This window comes from Podarcis vaucheri, assembly GCF_965113315.1.
Source record: "Podarcis vaucheri genome assembly, chromosome: 3".
Taxonomy (NCBI): domain Eukaryota; kingdom Metazoa; phylum Chordata; class Lepidosauria; order Squamata; family Lacertidae; genus Podarcis; species Podarcis vaucheri.
In genome coordinates this window covers 24,559,920-24,583,772 of record NC_138761.1, presented here as the reverse complement: position 1 = coordinate 24,583,772, position 23,853 = coordinate 24,559,920, and the positions used below count along the sequence as shown (strand labels likewise).

General features: G+C 43.3%; 1 protein-coding gene and 3 long non-coding RNA genes across 4 annotated transcripts in view; all 4 read left to right on the top strand.

Moving 5' to 3' along the window:
* Positions 1-23,853, top strand: part of LOC309529790 — a 56,000-nt gene that overhangs the window by 17,516 nt on the left and 14,631 nt on the right. The gene's annotated exons all lie outside the window — the stretch shown is intronic.
* Positions 5,133-7,525, top strand: LOC309528618 (uncharacterized protein). The gene is made up of 3 exons (XM_082216202.1): positions 5,133-5,317; positions 5,841-5,960; positions 7,165-7,525. The coding sequence occupies exons 1-3, from the start codon at positions 5,254-5,256 to the stop codon at positions 7,299-7,301; spliced, it is 321 nt and encodes a 106-aa protein (XP_082072328.1). The 5' UTR covers positions 5,133-5,253; the 3' UTR covers positions 7,302-7,525.
* LOC309529310 lies at positions 14,044-16,475 on the top strand. The gene is made up of 3 exons (XR_014218159.1): positions 14,044-14,228; positions 14,726-14,845; positions 16,050-16,475. It is a non-coding gene; the product is annotated as an uncharacterized lncRNA (long non-coding RNA).
* On the top strand, positions 21,017-23,388 carry LOC309529726. Its single transcript, XR_014218381.1, has 3 exons — positions 21,017-21,180; positions 21,704-21,823; positions 23,028-23,388. It is a non-coding gene; the product is annotated as an uncharacterized lncRNA (long non-coding RNA).

Genomic DNA, 23,853 nt, shown 5'->3' with positions numbered 1-23,853 from the left:
GCAGCCGATGTGCTAGGTAGATCGTTCCATTGGGAAGATCGTGAACTCTCCAGAACCACCTGCGTATCCGGAATGACATCGGGAGAAGAGGGAGGGCTGGGTTCTCGTCAGGGAAGCATTGTTCATAATCGTCTATAAATGACCTAAAGGCATTGAGGAAATGGGAAATGGGCTTTTGATTGTTACTCCTACCCTGTTGCCCACGGGATGAGTTTCCAGCCGCGTTGCGTGCTGCTTCAGATGCGCGCTTCCTCTTAGGAGCCATGAAATGCGCTTCGTACAATAAAAGAAACTGCTGCTTGTTGGCTTGGGTTATCGGATTATGCAAGTTTATTTATTTATTTATAAATTTATTTATGTTTATTAAATTATTATTAATAATAATTAATTAATTAATTAACTATTAATTTACTATCACTATTATTGATTAGACGCTATTGTTTCTAATAAAATTGCTTAAGTTTCCTAATTAATTCAAGTATAATTAACAGCTGGTTGCTACTATTGTTGATCCAATTTCTTCTTGCTGTTAATATTTATCCCTAAACTGGTTAATTATAAATGGTGCTATTAATCAAATTTCGTGATGAATTGATATAACTGATGTCAAAACAATTAACTTCTTTAGCACTGTCAAATTGTATCGATTATATTGTCTGTTAAATAATGTAAAGTTGAGCAATTCTTAAATGATAATATTCAAGTATCACCAACAGTTTTCAAAGTATCAAATGTTTCTAATTGCAAATTTAATTGCCAATGATTCTATTAAAGAAATCTGAATTGGGTATCACTGTTGTTTTCATGTCACTGTGCAATTATTTAATATACTGTCTCTGTAAGATAATCAATTACTGAGTGGTTATTAAATAACAACAATAATATCACTGCCACCGATTCCTAGTATCAATTGTCAGACAGCAAAAAACTCCCCCAGCTGGAGAACACTGGAATAAAGTGAGCAGTGGCAACAGGCAGGCAATAGGAAGACAAGGGGCTCCAGCGATAAGGGTAAAGTCAAGGCAACTTGCCCCTGGAGCTCCCCAAACAAAAGGCAGGACACAATAAATGCTAGCTTCAGGCCACAATGCTTCCTGTTGTTCTTCAAACCAGGGGGCTATGAATGCAGCAGCTGCCAAGCAACAATGTAAATCAGCCTGGCGATCGCTTCAGCCGCTAAGGACAAAGGACAAAGATTAACTCTGGGGATGCAGCCTGGGGAAATGCTGCCTCTTACAAAGGAGAAGGCCGAAGAACAAAGCCCTTAACTACCGCTCGTTAACTACTGTGTTTTTTTGCCCTTAGGCAGCAGCTGCTACTCTGGCAACAGAATGAGTCATTTGCAAACCGGCAATAGTTCTATGGCAACAGAATGCAATTCTACAAACGAGATAAACAAGTAAGGAAGGGGGAGGGAATGACGAAGGGGGTTGGGGGGGTAATAGGTTCTTCAAGTAAAATGAGCCTCCAGGGGCAGAAGCAGCCTGTCTTCATGAAATCTCCTCAACCAAATACAATTAAACAGCAAGAGAGAGGCTGGTGGTTTTGAAGGTATAGAACCGGCCAGCGATGGGGGGGGGGGAGGAGCAAGCCAACGAAGGGTCAGAGTACGCACACCACACACATTTCACCAAACCACACACTCTTCACTCACAGTGACGCGCCCCACATTGAGCAGAAGTTAAAAATCCCTGGGCCACACACACTCACTGATGCGGGGTTGCTTGATGGCGCTGCCTAGCAGCCGGGTTTTAAATGGGGGGGGGGGGTTGGTCTCAAGCGATCGCTTATAACTCACAACGCAGAGGAAACGCGCCCGTCAGCTGTTCAGTGGGATGCTTACACTAGTGAGCAGATACAAAATAGTGCCATGTGGCTAGGGCAAACAATAGTGCTGCTGAAGCCAAATAAAGTGGGCTAACGCCAACAATAACGCTGCTGAAACCGAATAAAGCGTGCTAGGGAAATAAAGAAATATACACTCACACACACAGTGGCGGCCCCCCAGGTCTGGCCGCCAAGAGAAGGCGGCACAAAATAAAGTAAATACTCGTCACACACTCACCCACACAGTGGCAGACACCCACACAGTGGCTTAGTGAACGGGCTGCCAAGCAAAGGAAATACTCGTCACACACTCACCCAAACTGGCTAACACGATATAGAGTCAGGGAAAAGAAACAAAAGCGGAAGGAAGGAATTGGGAGAGAATGCCAACAGCAAAGGAACCGGCAATATAAGGCAAATAATCGGCACGATCACACTCTCCCCCTCCCGCTTCCGAGCCACGCGAATACTTCCCTGCAAGCAGCAGATCCAGTTGACTCGCGACTCACGACGGCAAAGAATGAGGCTGAGGAGAGGCTGGTGCCGCAGCAAAAGGCTGCTGTAAACGCCCCCACGGAGGCACCTGGTTGGGTGCCTGCCGAGGGGCGTGGGCACCAGCCAGGTGAGAGGAGGAGGCAGGGGGCTAATGCCCCCTGCTAGGGGCGGAGCTCGGGCTCCCGCCCACAACCACTCCCCTCTCTTCCAGGGAGGAGAGTCTTTATGTCCAACATCTTGTGCCCATTTAATCATAGCTGATTTCACCATTTCATCCTAAGTGTTCCATTTCAACAGCAAGTTATACATTCTTGACAAATTCTTGATTTTTGGATGTAACAATTCTGTTTCCAATTTTGATTTTTCCACCTGGAAACCAACTTTTTTGTCCAAATTGTATGCCTCCATTATTTGATAATAATGGAGCCAATCTCGCACTTTGTTTTTCAATTTTTCAAAGCTCTGCAATTTTATTCTCTCTCCATCTTGTTCCAGAATTTCCCAATATTTCGGCCATTTGGCCTCCATATTGAGTTTTTTCTGTGCCTTCGCTTCCATTGGTGACAACCATCTTGGTTTTTCCCCCCCTAACAAATCCTTATATCTTATCCAAACATTAAGCAATGCTTTTCTAACAATATGATTTTTAAATGCTTTATGTGCTTTTACCTTATCATACCACAAATATGCATGCCAACCAAATACATTGTTAAAACCTTCTAAATCCAACACTTCCGTATATTCAAGAAGCAGCCATTCTCTCAGCCAACAAAAAGCAGCTGATTCATAATAACGTTTAAGGTCTGGCAAATGATGTTTTTCCAAATAACCTTCTATTTCATTATCTCTTTTATATAATTCCTTATAGTATTTCTGAAATATCTTTTTTATCTCTATTGGATCTTCCACTGTCCTTTCTCCATAGCTTATCTTACATATCATATTTTTTTCCCTTTCTCTTAATTGCCACGGTAGGTATTTCCCTATCTTATTAGCTGATTCAAAGTTCTTTTGTTTCATCATTTTAATCCTCCATTCAATCTCCTGGTTCACTATCATAGAAAGTTGAGCTTGTAGCATCTTTATATTTTGTTTTATTATTTCATCTCCTGGTTTAATAGTTAGCTGTCTTTCATTCTCCATAAGATGTAATAAGATTTCTTCTTTCCTTTTCTCTTTTTCTTTTTTTAGGTGGCTATTTTTCTGAATTAGGAAGCCTCTCATAATGGCCTTTCCTGCATCCCATACCGTTTCTATAGGTGTTCCTTTGTTTAAATTCTAATTGAAATATTCTTTGATTGTCTCTTTCGCCTTCTTTATTATCTTTTGGTCATTAAATAAATTTCCATTCATTCTCCATCTGAATGTTACTTAGTGTTCTTTTCTCTTCCGATCCAAAAATCAGATTTATTTGTATCAATCTTTCTTTACTTTCAATATTTTGTAACAATATAACCGGTTAGAGTTTAAGCTTTCAATTTATTCAACTTTGACAGCTAATTTGACAGCTGTCAAAAGTTTTCTATAGATCCTCAGCAGGCTCTTTTCACGGGTTACTCCCGGGCTTGGGAAAAGTGGTACTTAATCCAAACAAACTCTTGTCCTCCAGCACATTAACTTAGTCCTTTAAATCCGTGGAATTTATATCCTTATCCAATCACGACAATTCTTCCCGCAACCTTAGTTGACAGTTCCTTGATTGCTTACAATAGGGGGGAGACGGACTTCCTTTTTTTTTCACCTCCCCCGCTCGTGCCAAATCCAAAACCGAAATATTTGTAATCCAATTTCCAAATTACTCACGGGTTGTTGTTCTTGATTTTGAGTCCGAATTTTAATAGGAAGAAGTCAGCGCTGTCCGGCAAATGGCATGTGGCTTCGCTCGGCAGGGGAAGCGGAGGACTCACAGCACCACGCCGCTCCCCGGCACCCGTTCCGTAGCCTTTAAAAAGGCTCCTTCACGAGTCGGGAGGGCGCTTAGGGTGCCTGCCGAGTCACCATGTCCATGGGCTCCGTGCCCGTGGTTTTTAAGGGTCCCCGTGTTGCCGGCACGGCAAGACCCAGCCCCCTGTCAAGCCGATTCCCTCCGGAGCTCGGAGGGAATCCGCCATTAGCCGATTGCGCCAACCCGGAAGTCCCCAAGAACTGTAGTTTCTTAAGGGTGTTGACCTCATAGTGCTATAATTCCCAGCACTCTTAACTAGCTACAGTTTCGAGGATTCTGAAACCCAAAGTAGTATAAGAGTGCTGTCAATGTATAGCATAGATCTGAACATAGGGAAAACTCATTCTACAACCACAGGTGTTTCAAAGTTGGCCTCGCTAGCTGCTTTTGATTCTTCCTGTGGAATTGCATAGGCCAGGGATGTCCAGCCAGTAGATCGTGACCCCGGCTGATCCTGGTAGATCACGGGATCCTTATCGTGTTCAAAATGTTACAAGGGAAAAGCTAAAAAAACTCTGTGCAATCCTCCCCCCAAAAAGCTCAACAACTCTGGGCAATCCACCCACCCCACACACGGTCCTCCTCCCTCCAATGACAATGGGTAGATCACTGCCAGTTTTTTTATACTGGGAGTAGATCACAGTCTTTTAGGAGTTGGACAAGCCTGGCATAGACTACTGAAGATATTTGCTTGAATGCTTCCTAACTTCCTGGATTTGCAACTGGTGACTACAATCTTAATCCCTGATCTGTACATATGTTGATGGCTTCATGCTCACTAGAATGTGATCATTACAATGTGCAATTGTTATTTTGCAAGCCATTGCCCATGTGACCCTCTGTATCTGATAGGGATGGAGTGCACTTAAGCGTATCTGGACAAGCACATCATCAAATGGATAAAAGGAAGCTGCTTGTCCGCCCCAGTAGAAGTGAGTGGAGATCACCATTGCCTCCTCTGTAACCAAGAGCTCTGCTGTGGCAAGATGTCCCTCATGGTTCAAATGCTGCTCCTTGGTATCTGTGTTAGCCTCTTCCTTCCTTCTGGAGGTAAGTTCCCTTCCCCAGTGCTGGGAGACAGTTTTTCAGATGGAAGCAATAAACCTTTGATTACCAGTTGCTGGCAATCACAAGTGAAGAAAGTGCTGTGGAGCTCAGGTCCTACTTGTGGGCATCTGGTCAGGCACTGTGGGAAGAGGATGCTGAACTCAATGGGCCACTCTCCTGATCTTCTGAGGTTCTTCTACATAGATTACACTTGAGGTTGAAGGCTGGTATCTTAGAGTCTGAAAGGGGCTCTATAGCATTTTTTACCTCCTCTGTCAGAGGCAATATGTCTCCTAAAGGCAGGGGATTCACCAGTGGCTGAAGTGCTATTGAGCTCACGTCCTACTTGTGAACTTCCCAAAGGGGTCTGTTGGGCCTCTGTGAGAACAGGGTGCTGGACCAGCTGGGCCATTGGCCTGAACTAACAGGCTCTTCTTGTGTTCTTATACATTGATTACCCATTTATTATCACCTGACTTTCAAGACTGGTATTCTGATAACCTTGAGGTTCTCCCTTTTGATGCAGATGCATTGACATGTCGACTTTGCATGGCCCCATCTGAAGGGAGTCCATGTCGCCCTCCAGCAGCTACATGCTCGGCAAAACCTAAAACACAAGTGTGCCATGCCTACACAGTGACCAAAGGTAAGAGTTCTACATTTCCCCATTGCATATAATCATGAAGGGTGGTATAATATATCACAGAAATACCTTCATAAGGAAACCTATGTTGCTATACTTACATGGCAATCAGGAACATGATGCTGGCCATGAAAATTTCATCGATATTTCTTGCTGCAGAAATTCCATATTATTACAGTCCTTTCTCTTTTTGAAGTTTTTTCCCCTCTGGTGGAAACCGTAAGTATGTCTAACGTCCTGCATTCCGGAAGAGCCCCCATGGCCTAAAGCAAAGATGGAGAAAAGGTGAGGCTCCAGATTTGTTGTACTACAGTTCCTACTGGCCTTTGCTATTGACCAAGCTGGCTGGGGCCAGTGGGAGTTGAAGTCTACAACAAGTTGACCATGCCTAAACTCAAGGATAGGCACAAAACTGAGCAATGATCCATTATTGGGCACTAGCTAAGAGCAACTCCTGAGTGTCCATCAGATCACCCTCTACCTGATCTATTTTAACTGGAGACCTTCCGTATGCAAACCATTTGCTCTGCATGCTTGTTCATCATACTGGTGTGCAGTGCAGCTTTTCCCACAAAAATAGTCCGGGGACGCAGCCTTGTCCCTCCTGCTTACATGTACGAGCTGGAGAGGCAGGGCTGTGAGGGGATGGGCAGAGCAGACGTGCAGGGAAGAAGCCTCCCTGCATGTCAGCTCTGCAAGCCGCAACTGTCCCTCCTGCATGCAGCCTTGCCTCTCTGGCTGGCGCATGCGAGCCACAGGTACAGAGCGGCTTGCAGAGTGACGCTCAGGGAGGCTTCTTCTTGCGCATCAGCTGTTAGCCAGGAAGCTGAAAAGCCTCATCAAAGCCCCGCTGCACCTCCAGCTCATGAAAAAACCCTTTTCAGAGCCCACAGAGGATGTCCCCTTTGTGCTCCAAGGACAGTCTTCTCATGAGTCAGAAGTACTATGGGCCCAAAGGTGTTACTGCTGAAAAAAGCCCTGCCAGTGTGCCAACTTATTCACAACTGTGGCACAGCCTGGATACTGTAATTAGCATGGCTGATAGTTTCACCACACTCACAAGTGGGGAGAATGAAGACCCAGGAGAGGACTTCATTTGTTGTAAACTGTAGATGTGAGGTGTAGTAGCCTCTGTGTCCAGATAGCATAAATATAAATGTCTTCTCCTTTTCTCTCTCTACTTTCATTCTGCCTGTCACCATAATAGATGGGAAAGTTCAGCAGAAAATTCTAGGCTGCAAGCCAAAGAAATCTGTAGTTTGCAACACCCGCACCGATATTGATGGAGCTGAGGCTCGACATATCTGCTGTGATGACAGAGACTTCTGCAATGAGGATCTGTAGACAGGAACTAAAAACAACCTGAAGAATGACTGCAAATTGAAGCATGTATAGCATCTTCTGCTTATGGTCACCTTTTTCTATATTCTCTTCTTCTGTTTATTTGATATAGAGTTTTCAATGTGTTTTTTGAAAAAAATTAAAGGCAACTGCTACACACAAATACAGCTACAGCAGAGCAAGATGATGATGATTATCTATCTATCTATCTATCATCTATCTATCTATCTATCATCTATCTATATATCTATCTATCTATCTATCTATCTATCATCTATCTATCTATCTATCTATCATCTATCTATCTATCATCTATCTATCTATCATCTATATCTATCTCTATTATCTAGCGATCTAGCAATCTAGCAATCTATCATCTATTTATCCTGCGTCCATGCCATAGTGGCTTTTAAGTGCTTTATAATCATCAGATGAATGATGAGATCCAAATGTAATTAATATAAACAATAAAACAATTTCAACAAAGCATCAAAAACATTCATATTATTTTCAGATTTTGGAGATGTGATTTCTGGAGTGAAACTGAGTCATCTATTAAGCATTGCCACAACTTTCATGACCTATACTTCATTTGCCACCTTGTCTGCCTGCTTACCTGTGCTATAGATGCATATGAGGATATTGATAAAACACAAAAGGCCATGTTAATGTGATTGCATGTACGATGGGGTCAATACAAGTTTTCTCCAGTGTTTCACAAATGCACAAGGCCTGCAACTGTGGAGCAGAAAGGCACTGCAGAGGTAGATTTTGGCTGCACCTATACATATCTAGGTGTGCAATAATCTATTCTTTGAAGTCACTGCAGTTCTCCATACGACCATGCACTGCAGAATCCTTAAATTAGGGATAATGCTGGCTGAATGGATGCAAAATATCAACTATTTGGTGCCCTTTAAGATTAGATTATCACTGAATGGGAACCCAAGCCTTACGAGGAGCGTTTGAAGGAGCTTGTTAGCCTGGAAAAGAGGAGACTGAGACGAGACTGAGACTGAGCCATCTTCCAATGTCTTAAGAGATGTCACATGGAAATGGGGAAACAAACTGTTTTCTCCTGCTCTGGAGGGTAGGATTCAAACCATTGTCTTCAAGTTATAAGAAAGGAGACTCTGACTAAACATCAAGGGGGAAACGTCTGATGGTAAGAGCTGTTTGACAGTGGAATGGTGTCCCTCTCTCATTCTATAAGTAATGCAACTTTTACAACACAAGTGAAAGGTCTTTGGATCATGCATGTGGCACTCACTGGGACTGGGACATGGTGGGTCAAGGTTGCAGTGAGTGCTCAGTTACTGTTGCAGCCTGGAAGTGCACGACCACCCTCAGGCATCACCACCAACTCCTTGACCTCCCTGCCTCCTTGCCCCAAACCATCTCCTCCCCAGCAGTTCCAGTGCTGCCACCACCTGCAGCATGCTTCCCTTATGTGCTACTGCTGGTGCAAGCATCACCACTGCATGCATTACTACAGGCAGACTTTTCACTTGATGCACATAAATCCATCAGAGCATGCACTATGGCACTGTTTCACAAACTTGTTTGGGGCCATCCCCACCATCCATAAACTCATCCGCAATGTCCCCATCACTTTAAAATGCATTATTCAGAACAGACCTTCCACCAAAGAAGATAATAGCACCATACAGTTTACGACACAAATAATTAATAGCACTTTCCCCCCTCAAAATCCAATAAAAACTATTTAAATTAATTAATTCAACATAATGGATGAACTTGATGTCAGCTTTTCAAAGTCTGAAAGTCATTTACACCTCCAGCACCCCTGCTGCCCCCTTGCCCCCTAAGTAAGACCACGCTTTCAGAACCTCCCCTGATGTTTCCTCATGCTTTCCTTGTATTGAAATGATGGTGTGAATTGACCCTCACATTGTCTCTCAGAGTTACTATTGTCCCCTTTCTCTTTTTAAACTGCTTTTGTCTATGATACCTTGAGTGAACAGCCTTCTTTCAGCCCTGGGAGAAGGCACTTACCTTCATGTGGAAGGCAGAGAAAAGCACAGATAACAAGCAGCAGGAGCGGAACCCTGGGGACATATTGGAATCAGGAGGGTTCTGTGCGCCACAGTAAAACTCTGGGTTCTTCAAAGGAGGAACAATGATTTCCACTCCCTCATGCTAAGACGGGACAACTTGCTTGCTTTATCCCCTTACTGGCATGTGTACAGAAGCATTCTGTCCCCATTAACTGCATAAATAGAGAGTCCAGTGGGCATTGACTGGAAAGAAAATGAACCCAAAGTGTAACACTGAAGTGACGGGGGCCTGTTTTGTATGAGCTATATCTGAGTCCATTCCACCCGTGACCATCTCTGCAACAATAACATTGTGGACACACTTCAGTTAAATGATCAGTGGTACAAAATTTGACTTAAAAGCTTGCTTGAGGGAAATAAGAAATCCATACAGTAGCAATAGTTGCCAGCATCATGCCCTCCAGGTGTTTGGATGCCTTGTGTTTTCTTATTTTGAGAATGCGGGCAGGGAGTAAGGTTGCTAACAAATTATTTGGTATGTTACTTGTATTTTCCTTACTATTAGATGTTAATGTTTGTTTGTGTGTGTGTCTGTTTCTGTGTGTGTGTGTGTGTGTCCCCCCTACACAGGCATTCATTATAAACTCTATATTTATGGATTTTTTCCTTTTGTATACATGATGTGCATTTATGTTTCTTCCAACTTATATATTCATTCTCTCTCTCGTCTTCTTGAAAACGTTCAAACAATCTCGTTACCTATTTCTAAACAACAAATTGGTAGGAGAGGGACGTTCATAGGTTTAGGGAATGTTGAGGTTTTCAGGGATTGTATGTAGCTATATATACCTCAAACCATATTGATTTAACATCTAGACATTTCCACCACATATGCACTTTTTTGACTTTTGTGTTTTACTCTTACCGCTGCAGTGGACTCCTTCTCCTTTCTCCCCACGTCTTCTTATTCTGCTGGTTTTCTTAGCCAAATTTCTTGGCCAGATTTCTATTTGTTGTTGCTTTCGTTGCCTTATTTGTATCCCAGCTTCTTAACTGCTGTTGGAGGCTCACCGCTTTCACTCAGAGCCTGAGGCTTCACAGCACAGGATTTGTTGCTTACCCTTGTGTTGCAGCTCAAATCCTGTTAAAAACTAAAAAACAGGAGAGCACAAGCAGCACCGCCGGGTACTCTGTCCCCCAGGATAATCCTCCTGGGGTTTCGAGGTTCACGGAGCCTTCGTGACGCCTCTGGACCCCTGTGTTGTTCGAGATCCCCCGGAGGGTAGCCTCGCGCTCCTTTTTCGTGGCTGCGGCTCACCAGAAGTATGTCAGGGCCCTGACTGCAGCCAATTCATTTTCGTTGAGTCAGAGCAGACCCTGCTGGCTGGTTCCGGCAGCCATATTGAATGACGGAATTCTTAATATTAATCTCAGGGTCATGGATGCGAGCTCCACATTAGGCAAAAGATTCCTGCACTGCAGGGAGTTGGACCAAATGATCCATGTGGTTCCCTACAACTCTCACATTTTAAGATTCTTTGACACCTGGCGCTAGCCCAACATTAGTTCCATATCAGATTGTTTTACAATCAGAGCAGTTTTGGAATGTTCAGCTCACCATCTTCATTTAAAATGGAGTCCAATGGTTTCCAATTATAGAACAAAACCCCTTCCTTAGTCCCAGGAATCACCATGCCAAATTGGGCAATGGAATCTTCTGTGAGGTCCCAAGCAGTGTAGCTTGGTACTGTTTGGTCTACCCTCTTGACATTGCAAAATGAAGCAATTTGCAATGGTAAATCTCCATGGGATGCCTCATGGGAAGCAATTCATAAATGAAGCAATAACGAAATAAATAAAGTTGTTGAAAGGGAATGAAATTTCGGAGATCGCAATACTGGATAGTTAACTTTTATAAATATTAGTTACAGACATATTCCCTTTAAAAACAATGATAAACACAACCCTTGTTGGCTGCCCATTTCATGACTGTGGACAGCCAGAGATGATGTATTGGGCAGACCCAAGAGCAATACGATGTTTTTCTCTCATTTAACAGAGCTTGCAGAAACACCATACATTTAAAGAACTCTTACACCACTTAAACAGCCATGGCTTCCCCAAGAACTGTAGTTTCTTTTTTTTTAAAAAAAATAATCTTTATTAAATTTTCAAAAGGTTACAAACAACAAAACAAAAAATAAAAAAGATAGAAAGAAAAAAAGAGAAAACCTAAAGAGAACACAAAAAACAACAAAAAAATCCCACTTTTAACACTTATTTTCAATAACTTCTTTTCATGACTTCCCCACGTCTCCCCTTATTGTATTCCAACTCCAATTGTTTGTTCAAACAAGTTTTTCCCTTAATGTCCTAAGCATAGTTTATTAAATTCACTTAACCCTAATTTATTAAAATAATTCTTTGCAGTAAATTTAAACCCTAATCCATTGTTATACCTTAATTTAATTTAGTTAGCAATTTTTGAGATATATACCTTAACCCTATATAAAAAAAGAAAACAGAGATGTAGAAATAAAGTTTAAAAAGATACCTTTCCTAAGGTTGCCACTATTTCCCATCCACGGATTCCCCATTCTTATAATAATAAAAAACATATGGTTTTTACACTGCAAAAACAACAATCAAACCCCCTTTGGACTTCTAAACCCCACCCTTCTCTCCCCGGTTTCAATCCCAAACCAAAATCCAATTAATCCATCTTTTTAGCCTGGTGACCTTACGTCCGAGGCTCTCCAATCTCTCTCAGTCCCTTTCCGCCGGTTACTTCGAAAGTCTCTCATACTAAACACCCAGGATCGAAGAAGTACTTTCCCAATGTTGACCGTGGTTCTTCCAGCGAGGCCTACTTGTTTAAAGGTGGAGCTCCAGCTCTGTTTCTTAAGTCTATATGTCCCAAATAGTCCAACTTTCACCTTGGTCAGATTTGAATAATTCTTGGCATATCTCCAGCTCACTTTTGTCTTCTGTAACGTCTCAGCCATCCCTTCTTTCTGCTCCTCCTGTTTGGTAGGTGTTTTTTCCTCCTCAATCTTTGGTTCCTTTTCTTGTCCAGCTGCCTGTGTTTTGAACGTCGAGTCCCTTTCCAATTCAGTAGGTATGTTTTCTATTAACTTTGGGTTTGAAGGGCTCGTAGACAAAACATGGCCTTTCTCATTCATCTTTCGCAGCTTTCCCACGAGAAAGATCAGCTCTTTCAAGCCAGCTCGTATTTCCTGGATTCCCTGTTTTAGCTCCATTCTTGTAATGTCCAAGAATCCCCTCTAGAGGGATTCTAGTTACTTAGTGTTCTTTTCTCTTCCGATCCAAAAATCAGATTTATTTGTATCAATCTTTCTTTACTTTCAATATTTTGTAACAATATAACCGGTTAGAGTTTAAGCTTTCAATTTATTCAACTTTGACAGCTAATTTGACAGCTGTCAAAAGTTTTCTATAGATCTTCAGCAGGCTCTTTTCACGGGTTATTCCCAGGCTTGGGAAAAGTGGTACTTAATCCAAACAAACTCTTGTCCTCCAGCACATTAACTTAGTCCTTTAAATCCGTGGAATTTATATCCTTATCCAATCACGACAATTCTTCCCGCAACCTTAGTTGACAGTTCCTTGACTGCTTACAATAGGGGGGAGACGGACTTCCTTTTTTTTACCTCCCCCGCTCGTGCCAAATCCAAAACCGAAATATTTGTAATCCAATTTCCAAATTACTCACGGGTTGTTGTTCTTGATTTTGAGTCCGAATTTTAATAGGAAGAAGTCAGCGCTGTCCGGCAAATGTCATGCGGCTTCGCTCGGCAGGGTAAGTGGAGGACTCACAGCACCACGCCGCTCCCCGGCACCCGTTCCGTAGCCTTTAAAAAGGCTCCTTCACGAGTCGGGAGGGCGCTTACGGTGCCTGCCGAGTCACCATGTCCACGGGCTCCGTGCCTGTGGTTTTTAAGGGTCCCCATGTCGCCGGCACGGCAAGACCCAGCCCCCTGTCAAGCCGATTCCCTCCGGAGCTCGGAGGGAATCCGCCATTAGCCGATCGCGCCAACCCGGAAGTCCCCAAGAACTGTAGTTGACCTCATAGTGCTATAATTCCCAGCACTCTTAACTAGCTACAGTTTCGAGGATTCTGAAACCCAAAGTAGTATAAGAGTGCTGTCAATGTATAGCATAGATCTGAACATAGGGAAAACCCATTCTACAACCACAGGTGTTTCAAAGTTGGCCTCGCTAGCTGCTTTTGATTCTTCCTGTGGAATTGCATAGGCCAGGGATGTCCAGCCAGTAGATCGTGACCCCGGCTGATCCTGGTAGATCACGGGATCCTTATCGTGTTCAAAATGTTACAAGGGAAAAGCTAAAAAAACTCTGTTCAATCCTCCCCCCAAAAAGCTCAACAACTCTGGGCAATCCACCCACCCCACACACGGTCCTCCTCCCTCCAATGACAATGGGTAGATCACTGCCAGTTTTTTTATACTGGGAGTAGATCACAGTCTTTTAGGAGTTGGACAAGCCTGGCATAGACTACTGAAGATATTTGCTTGAATGCTTCCTAACTTCCTGGATTTGCAACTGGTGACTACAATCTTAATCCCTGATCTGTACATATGTTGATGGCTTCATGCTCACTAGAATGTGATCATTACAATGTGCAATTGTTATTTTGCAAGCCATTGCCCATGTGACCCTCTGTATCTGATAGGGATGGAGTGCACTTAAGCGTATCTGGACAAGCACATCATCAAATGGATAAAAGGAAGCTGCTTGTCCGCCCCAGTAGAAGTGAGTGGAGATCACCATTGCCTCCTCTGTAACCAAGAGCTCTGCTGTGGCAAGATGTCCCTCATGGTTCAAATGCTGCTCCTTGGTATCTGTGTTAGCCTCTTCCTTCCTTCTGGAGGTAAGTTCCCTTCCCCAGTGCTGGGAGACAGTTTTTCAGATGGAAGCAATAAACCTTTGATTACCAGTTGCTGGCAATCACAAGTGAAGAAAGTGCTGTGGAGCTCAGGTCCTACTTGTGGGCATCTGGTCAGGCACTGTGGGAAGAGGATGCTGATCTTCTGAGGTTCTTCTACATAGATTACACTTGAGGTTCAAGGCTGGTATCTTAGAGTCTGAAAGGGGCTCTATAGCATTTTTTACCTCCACTGTCAGAGGCAATATGTCTCCTAATAGCAGGGGATTCACCAGTGGCTGAAGTGCTATTGAGCTCACGTCCTACTTGTGAACTTCCCAAAGGGGTCTGTTGGGCCTCTGTGAGAACAGGGTGCTGGACCAGCTGGGCCATTGGCCTGAACTAACAGGCTCTTCTTGTGTTCTTATACATTACCCATTTATTATCACCTGAGTTTCAAGACTGGTATTCTGATAACCTTGAGGTTCTCCCTTTTGATGCAGATGCATTGACATGTCGACTTTGCATGGCCCCATCTGAAGGGAGTCCATGTCGCCCTCCAGCAGCTACATGCTCGGCAAAACCTAAAACACAAGTGTGCCATGCCTACACAGTGACCAAAGGTAAGAGTTCTACATTTCTCCATTGCATATAATCATGAAGGGTGGTATAATATATCACAGAAATACCTTCATAAGGAAACCTATGTTGCTATACTTACATGGCAATCAGGAACATGATGCTGGCCATGAAAATTTCATCGATATTTCTTGCTGCAGAAATTCCATATTATTACAGTCCTTTCTCTTTTTGAAGTTTTTTCCCCTCTGGTGGAAACCGTAAGTATGTCTAACGTCCTGCATTCCGGAAGAGCCCCCATGGCCTAAAGCAAAGATGGAGAAAAGGTGAGGCTCCAGATTTGTTGTACTACAGTTCCTACTGGCCTTTGCAATTGACCAAGCTGGCTGGGGCCAGTGGGAGCTGAAGTCTACAACAAGTTGACCATGCCTAAACTCAAGGATAGGCACAAAACTGAGCAATGATCCATTATTGGGCACTAGCTAAGAGCAACTCCTGAGTGTCCATCAGATCACCCTCTACCTGATCTATTTTAACTGGAGACCTTCCGTATGCAAACCATTTGCTCTGCATGCTTGTTCATCATACTGGTGTGCAGTGCAGCTTTTCCCACAAAAATAGTCCGGGGACGCAGCCTTGTCCCTCCTGCTTACATGTACGAGCTGGAGAGGCAGGGCTGTGAGGGGATGGGCAGAGCAGACGTGCAGGGAAGAAGCCTCCCTGCATGTCAGCTCTGCAAGCCGCAACTGTCCCTCCTGCATGCAGCCTTGCCTCTCTGGCTGGCGCATGCGAGCCACAGGTACAGAGCGGCTTGCAGAGTGACGCTCAGGGAGGCTTCCTCTTGCGCATCAGCTGTTAGCCAGGAAGCTGAAAAGCCTCATCAAAGCCCCGCTGCACCTCCAGCTCATGAAAAAACCCTTTTCAGAGCCCACAGAGGATGTCCCCTTTGTGCTCCAAGGACAGTCTTCTCATGAGTCAGAAGTACTATGGGCCCAAAGGTGTTACTGCTGAAAAAAGCCCTGCCAGTGTGCCAACTTATTCACAACTGTGGCACAGCCTGGATACTGTAATTAGCATGGCTGATAGTTTCACCACACTCACAAGTGGGGAGAATGAAGACCCAGGAGAGGACTTCATTTGTTGTAAACTGTAGATGTGAGGTGTAGTAGCCTCTGTGTCCAGATAGCATAAATATAAATGTCTTCTCCTTTTCTCTCTCTACTTTCATTCTGCCTGTCACCATAATAGATGGGAAAGTTCAGCAGAAAATTCTAGGCTGCAAGCCAAAGAAATCTGTAGTTTGCAACACCCGCACCGATATTGATGGAGCTGAGGCTCGACATATCTGCTGTGATGACAGAGACTTCTGCAATGAGGATCTGTAGACAGGAACTAAAAACAACCTGAAGAATGACTGCAAATTGAAGCATGTATAGCATCTTCTGCTTATGGTCACCTTTTTCTATATTCTCTTCTTCTGTTTATTTGATATAGAGTTTTCAATGTGTTTTTTTGAAAAAAATTAAAGGCAACTGCTACACACAAATACAGCTACAGCAGAGCAAGATGATGATGATTATCTATCTATCTATCTATCATCTATCTATCTATCTATCATCTATCTATCTATCTATCATCTATCTATATCTATCTATCTATCTATCTATCATCTATCTATCTATCTATCTATCTATCTATCATCTATCTATCTATCATCTATCTATCTATCATCTATATCTATCTCTATTATCTAGCGATCTAGCAATCTAGCAATCTATCATCTATTTATCCTGCGTCCATGCCATAGTGGCTTTTAAGTGCTTTATAATCATCAGATGAATGATGAGATCCAAATGTAATTAATATAAACAATAAAACAATTTCAACAAAGCATCAAAAACATTCATATTATTTTCAGATTTTGGAGATGTGATTTCTGGAGTGAAACTGAGTCATCTATTAAGCATTGCCACAACTTTCATGACCTATACTTCATTTGCCACCTTGTCTGCCTGCTTACCTGTGCTATAGATGCATATGAGGATATTGATAAAACACAAAAGGCCATGTTAATGTGATTGCATGTACGATGGGGTCAATACAAGTTTTCTCCAGTGTTTCACAAATGCACAAGGCCTGCAACTGTGGAGCAGAAAGGCACTGCAGAGGTAGATTTTGGCTGCACCTATACATATCTAGGTGTGCAATAATCTATTCTTTGAAGTCACTGCAGTTCTCCATACGACCATGCACTGCAGAATCCTTAAATTAGGGATAATGCTGGCTGAATGGATGCAAAATATCAACTATTTGGTGCCCTTTAAGATTAGATTATCACTGAATGGGAACCCAAGCCTTACGAGGAGCGTTTGAAGGAGCTTGTTAGCCTGGAAAAGAGGAGACTGAGACGAGACTGAGACTGAGCCATCTTCCAATGTCTTAAGAGATGTCACATGGAAATGGGGAAACAAACTGTTTTCTCCTGCTCTGGAGGGTAGGATTCAAACCAATGTCTTCAAGTTATAAGAAAGGAGACTCTGACTAAACATCAAGGGGGAAACGTCTGATGGTAAGAGCTGTTTGACAGTGGAATGGTGTCCCTCTCTCATTCTATAAGTAATGCAACTTTTACAACACAAGTGAAAGGTCTTTGGATCATGCATGTGGCACTCACTGGGACTGGGACATGGTGGGTCAAGGTTGCAGTGAGTGCTCAGTTACTGTTGTAGCCTGGAAGTGCACGACCACCCTCAGGCATCACCACCAGCTCCTTGACCTCCCTGCCTCCTTGCCCCAAACCATCTCCTCCCCAGCAGTTCCAGTGCTGCCACCACCTGCAGCATGCTTCCCTTATGTGCTACTGCTGGTGCAAGCATTACCACTGCATGCATTACTACAGGCAGACTTTTCACTTGATGCACATAAATCCATCAGAGCATGCACTATGGCACTGTTTCACAAACTTGTTTGGGGCCATCCCCACCATCCATAAACTCATCCGCAATGTCCCCATCACTTTAAAATGCATTATTCAGAACAGACCTTCCACCAAAGAAGATAATAGCACCATACAGTTTACGACACAAATAATTAATAGCACTTTCCCCCCTCAAAATCCAATAAAAACTATTTAAATTAATTAATTCAACATAATGGATGAACTTGATGTCAGCTTTTCAAAGTCTGAAAGTCATTTACACCTCCAGCACCCCTGCTGCCCCCTTGCCCCCTAAGTAAGACCACGCTTTCAGAACCTCCCCTGATGTTTCCTCATGCTTTCCTTGTATTGAAATGATGGTGTGAATTGACCCTCACATTGTCTCTCAGAGTTACTATTGTCCCCTTTCTCTTTTTAAACTGCTTTTGTCTATGATACCTTGAGTGAACAGCCTTCTTTCAGCCCTGGGAGAAGGCACTTACCTTCATGTGGAAGGCAGAGAAAAGCACAGATAACAAGCAGCAGGAGCGGAACCCTGGGGACATATTGGAATCAGGAGGGTTCTGTGCGCCACAGTAAAACTCTGGGTTCTTCAAAGGAGGAACAATGATTTCCACTCCCTCATGCCAAGACGGGACAACTTGCTTGCTTTATCCCCTTACTGGCATGTGTACAGAAGCATTCTGTCCCCATTAACTGCATAAATAGAGAGTCCAGTGGGCATTGACTGGAAAGAAAATGAACCCAAAGTGTAACACTGAAGTGACGGGGGCCTGTTTTGTATGAGCTATATCTGAGTCCATTCCACCCGTGACCATCTCTGCAACAATAACATTGTGGACACACTTCAGTTAAATGATCAGTGGTACAAAATTTGATTTAAAAGCTTGCTGGAGGGAAATAAGAAATCCATACAGTAGCAATAGTTGCCAGCATCATGCCCTCCAGGTGTTTGGATGCCTTGTGTTTTCTTATTTTGAGAATGGGGGCAGGGAGTAAGGTTGCTAACAAATTATTTGGTATGTTACTTGTATTTTCCTTACTATTGGATGTTAATGCTTGTGTGTGTGTGTGTGTGTGTGTGTGTGTCCCCTACACAGGCATTCATTATAAACTCTATATTTATGGATTTTTTCCTTTTGTATACATGATGTGCATTTATGTTTCTTCCAACTTATATATTCATTCTCTCTCTCTCTCTCGTCTTCTTGAAAACGTTCAAACAATCTCGTTACCTATTTCTAAACAACAAATTGGTAGGAGAGGGACGTTCATAGGTTTAGGGAATGTTGAGGTTTTCAGGGATTGTATGTAGCTATATATACCTCAAACCATATTGATTTAACATCTAGACATTTCCACCACATATGCACTTTTTTGACTTTTGTGTTTTACTCTTACCGCTGCAGTGGACTCCTTCTCCTTTCTCCCCACGTCTTCTTATTCTGCTGGTTTTCTTAGCCAAATTTCTTGGCCAGATTTCTATTTGTTGTTGCTTTCGTTGCCTTATTTGTATCCCAGCTTCTTAACTGCTGTTGGAGGCTCACCGCTTTCACTCAGAGCCTGAGGCTTCACAGCACAGGATTTGTTGCTTACCCTCGTGTTGCAGCTCAAATCCTGTTAAAAACTAAAAAACAGGAGAGCACAAGCAGCACCGCCGGGTACTCTGTCCCCCAGGATAATCCTCCTGGGGTTTCGAGGTTCACGGAGCCTTCATGACGCCTCTGGACCCCCGTGTTGTTCGAGATCCCCCGGAGGGTAGCCTCGCGCTCCTTTTTCGTGGCTGCGGCTCACCAGAAGTATGTCAGGGCCCTGACTGCAGCCAATTCATTTTCGTTGAGTCAGAGCAGACCCTGCTGGCTGGTTCCGGCAGCCATATTAAATGACGGAATTCTTAATATTAATCTCAGGGTCATGGATGCGAGCTCCACATTAGGCAAAAGATTCCTGCACTGCAGGGAGTTGGACCAAATGATCCATGTGGTTCCCTACAACTCTCACATTTTAAGATTCTTTGACACCTGGCGCTAGCCCAACATTAGTTCCATATCAGATTGTTTTACAATCAGAGCAGTTTTGGAAGGTTCAGCTCACCATCTTCATTTAAAACGGAGTCCAATGGTTTCCAATTATAGAACAAAACCCCTTCCTTAGTCCCAGGAATCACCATGCCAAATTGGGCAATGGAATCTTCTGTGAGGTCCCAAGCAGTGTAGCTTGGTACTGTTTGGTCTACCCTCTTGACATTGCAAAATGAAGCAATTTGCAATGGTAAATCTCCATGGGATGCCTCATGGGAAGCAATTCATAAATGAAGCAATAACGAAATAAATAAAGTTGTTGAAAGGGAATGAAATTTCGGAGATCGCAATACTGGATAGCTAACTTTTATAAATATTAGTTACAGACATATTCCCTTTAAAAACAATGATAAACACAACCCTTGTTGGCTGCCCATTTCATGACTGTGGACAGCCAGAGATGATGTATTGGGCAGACCCAAGAGCAATACGATGTTTTTCTCTCATTTAACAGAGCTTGCAGAAACACCATACATTTAAAGAACTCTTACACCACTTAAACAGCCATGGCTTCCCCAAGAACTGTAGTTTCTTAAGGGTGTTGACCTCACAGTGCTATAATTCCCAGCACTCTTAACTAGCTACAGTTTCGATGATTCTCAAACCCAAAGTAGTATAAGAGTACTGTCAATGTATAGCATAGATCTGAACATAGGGAAAACACCACAGGTGTTTCAAAGTTGGCCTCACTAGCTGCTTTTGATTCTTTCTGTGGAATTGCATAGGCCAGGGATGTCCAGCCAGTAGATCGTGACCCCGGCTGATCCTGGTAGATCACGGGATCCTTATCGTGTTCAAAATGTTACAAGGGAAAAGCTAAAAAAACTCTGTGCAATCCTCCCCCCAAAAAGCTCAACAACTCTGGGCAACCCACCCACCCCACGCACACTCCTCCTCCCTCCAATGACAATGGGTAGATCACTGTCAGATCTTTTATACTGGGAGTAGATCACAGTCTTTTGGGAGTTGGATGTGCCTGGCATAGACTACTGAAGATATTTGCTTCAATGCCTCCTAGCTTCCTGGATTTGCAACTGGTGACTACAATCTTAAGCACTGATCTGTACATATGTTGACTTCATGCCTCACTGGAATGTGATCATTACAATGTGCAATTGTTATTTTGCAAGCCATTGCCCATGAGACCCTCTGTATCTGATAGGGATGGAGTGCACTTAAGCGTATCTGGGCAAACACATCATCAAATGGATAAAAGGAAGCTGCTTGTCCGCCCCAGTAGAAGTGAGTGGAGATCACCATTGCCTCTTCTGTAACCAAGAGCTCTGCTGTGGCAAGATGTCCCTCATGGTTCAAATGCTGCTCCTTGGTATCTGTGTTAGCCTCTTCCTTCCTCCTGGAGGTAAGTTCCTTTCCCCAGTGCTGGGAGACAGTTTTTCAGATGGAAGCAATAAACCTTTGATTACCAGTTGCTGGCAATCACAAGTGAAGAAAGTGCTGTGGAGCTCAAGTCCTACTTGTGGACATCTGGTCAGGCACTGTGAGAAGAGGATGCTGAACTCAATGGGCCACTCTCCTGATCTTCTGAGGTTCTTCTACATAGATTACACTTGAGGTTCTAGGCTGGTATCTTAGAGTCTGAAAGGGACTCCATGGCAGCTTCTACCTCCACAATCAGAGGCAATATGTCTCCAAATGCTAGGGGATTCACCAGTGGCTGAAGTGCTATTGAGCTCAGGTCCTACTTGTGAACTTCCCAAAGGGGTCTGATGGGCCTCTGTGAGAACAGGGTGCTGGACCAGCTGGGCCATTGGCCTGAACTAACAGGCTCTTCTTGTGTTCTTATCCATTGATTACCCATTTATTATCACCTGAGGTTCAAGACTGGCATTCTGATAACCTTGAGTTTCTCCCTTTTGATGCAGATGCATTGACATGTCGACTTTGCATGGCCCCATCTGAAGGGAGTCCATGTCGCCCTCCAGCAGCTACATGCTCGGCAAAACCTAAAACACAAGTGTGCCATGCCTACACAGTGACCAAAGGTAAGAGTTCTACATTTCCCCATTGCATATAATTATGAAGGGTGGTATAATATATCACAGGACTACCTTTATAAGGAAACCTATGGTGCTATACTAACATGGCAATCAGGGACATGATGCTGGCCATGAAAATTTCATTGATATTTCTTGCTGCAGAAATTCCATATTATTACAGTCCTTTCTCTTTTTGAAGTTTTTTCCCCTCTGGTGGAAACCGTAAGTATGTCTAACGTCCTGCATTCCGGAAGAGCCCCCATGGCCTAAAGCAAAGATGGAGAAAAGGTGAGGCTCCAGATTTGTTGTACTACAGTTCCTACTGGCCTTTGCTATTGACCAAGCTGGCTGGGGCCAGTGGGAGCTGAAGTCTACAACAAGTTGACCATGCCTAAACTCAAGGATAGGCACAAAACTGAGCAATGATCCATTATTGGGCACTAGCTAAGAGCAACTCCTGAGTGTCCATCAGATCACCCTCTACCTGATCTATTTTAACTGGAGACCTTCCGTATGCAAACCATTTGCTCTGCATGCTTGTTCATCATACTGGTGTGCAGTGCAGCTTTTCCCACAAAAATAGTCCGGGGACGCAGCCTTGTCCCTCCTGCTTACATGTACGAGCTGGAGAGGCAGGGCTGTGAGGGGATGGGCAGAGCAGACGTGCAGGGAAGAAGCCTCCCTGCATGTCAGCTCTGCAAGCCGCAACTGTCCCTCCTGCATGCAGCCTTGCCTCTCTGGCTGGCGCATGCGAGCCACAGGTACAGAGCGGCTTGCAGAGTGACGCTCAGGGAGGCTTCTTCTTGCGCATCAGCTGTTAGCCAGGAAGCTGAAAAGCCTCATCAAAGCCCCGCTGCACCTCCAGCTCATGAAAAAACCCTTTTCAGAGCCCACAGAGGATGTCCCCTTTGTGCTCCAAGGACAGTCTTCTCATGAGTCAGAAGTACTATGGGCCCAAAGGTGTTACTGCTGAAAAAAGCCCTGCCAGTGTGCCAACTTATTCACAACTGTGGCACAGCCTGGATACTGTAATTAGCATGGCTGATAGTTTCACCACACTCACAAGTGGGGAGAATGAAGACCCAGGAGAGGACTTCATTTGTTGTAAACTGTAGATGTGAGGTGTAGTAGCCTCTGTGTCCAGATAGCATAAATATAAATGTCTTCTCCTTTTCTCTCTCTACTTTCATTCTGCCTGTCACCATAATAGATGGGAAAGTTCAGCAGAAAATTCTAGGCTGCAAGCCAAAGAAATCTGTAGTTTGCAACACCCGCACCGATATTGATGGAGCTGAGGCTCGACATATCTGCTGTGATGACAGAGACTTCTGCAATGAGGATCTGTAGACAGGAACTAAAAACAACCTGAAGAATGACTGCAAATTGAAGCATGTATAGCATCTTCTGCTTATGGTCACCTTTTTCTATATTCTCTTCTTCTGTTTATTTGATATAGAGTTTTCAATGTGTTTTTTGAAAAAAATTAAAGGCAACTGCTACACACAAATACAGCTACAGCAGAGCAAGATGATGATGATTATCTATCTATCTATCTATCATCTATCTATCTATCTATCATCTATCTGTCTATCTATCTATCATCTATCTATCTATCTATCAATCATCTATCTATCATCTATCTATCATCTATCTATCATCTATCTATCATCTATCTATCTATCTATCATCTATCTATCTATCTATCTATCTATCTATCTATCTATATCTATCATCTATCTATCATCTATCTATCTATCTATCTATCTAATCTATCTATCATCTATATCTATCTATCTATCATCTATATCTATCTCTATTATCCAGCGATCTAGCAATCTAGCAATCTATCATCTATTTATCCTGCGTCCATGCCATAGTGGCTTTTAAGTGCTTTATAATCATCAGATGAATGATGAGATCCAAATGTAATTAATATAAACAATAAAACAATTTCAACAAAGCATCAAAAACATTCATATTATTTTCAGATTTTGGAGATGTGATTTCTGGAGTGAAACTGAGTCATCTATTAAGCA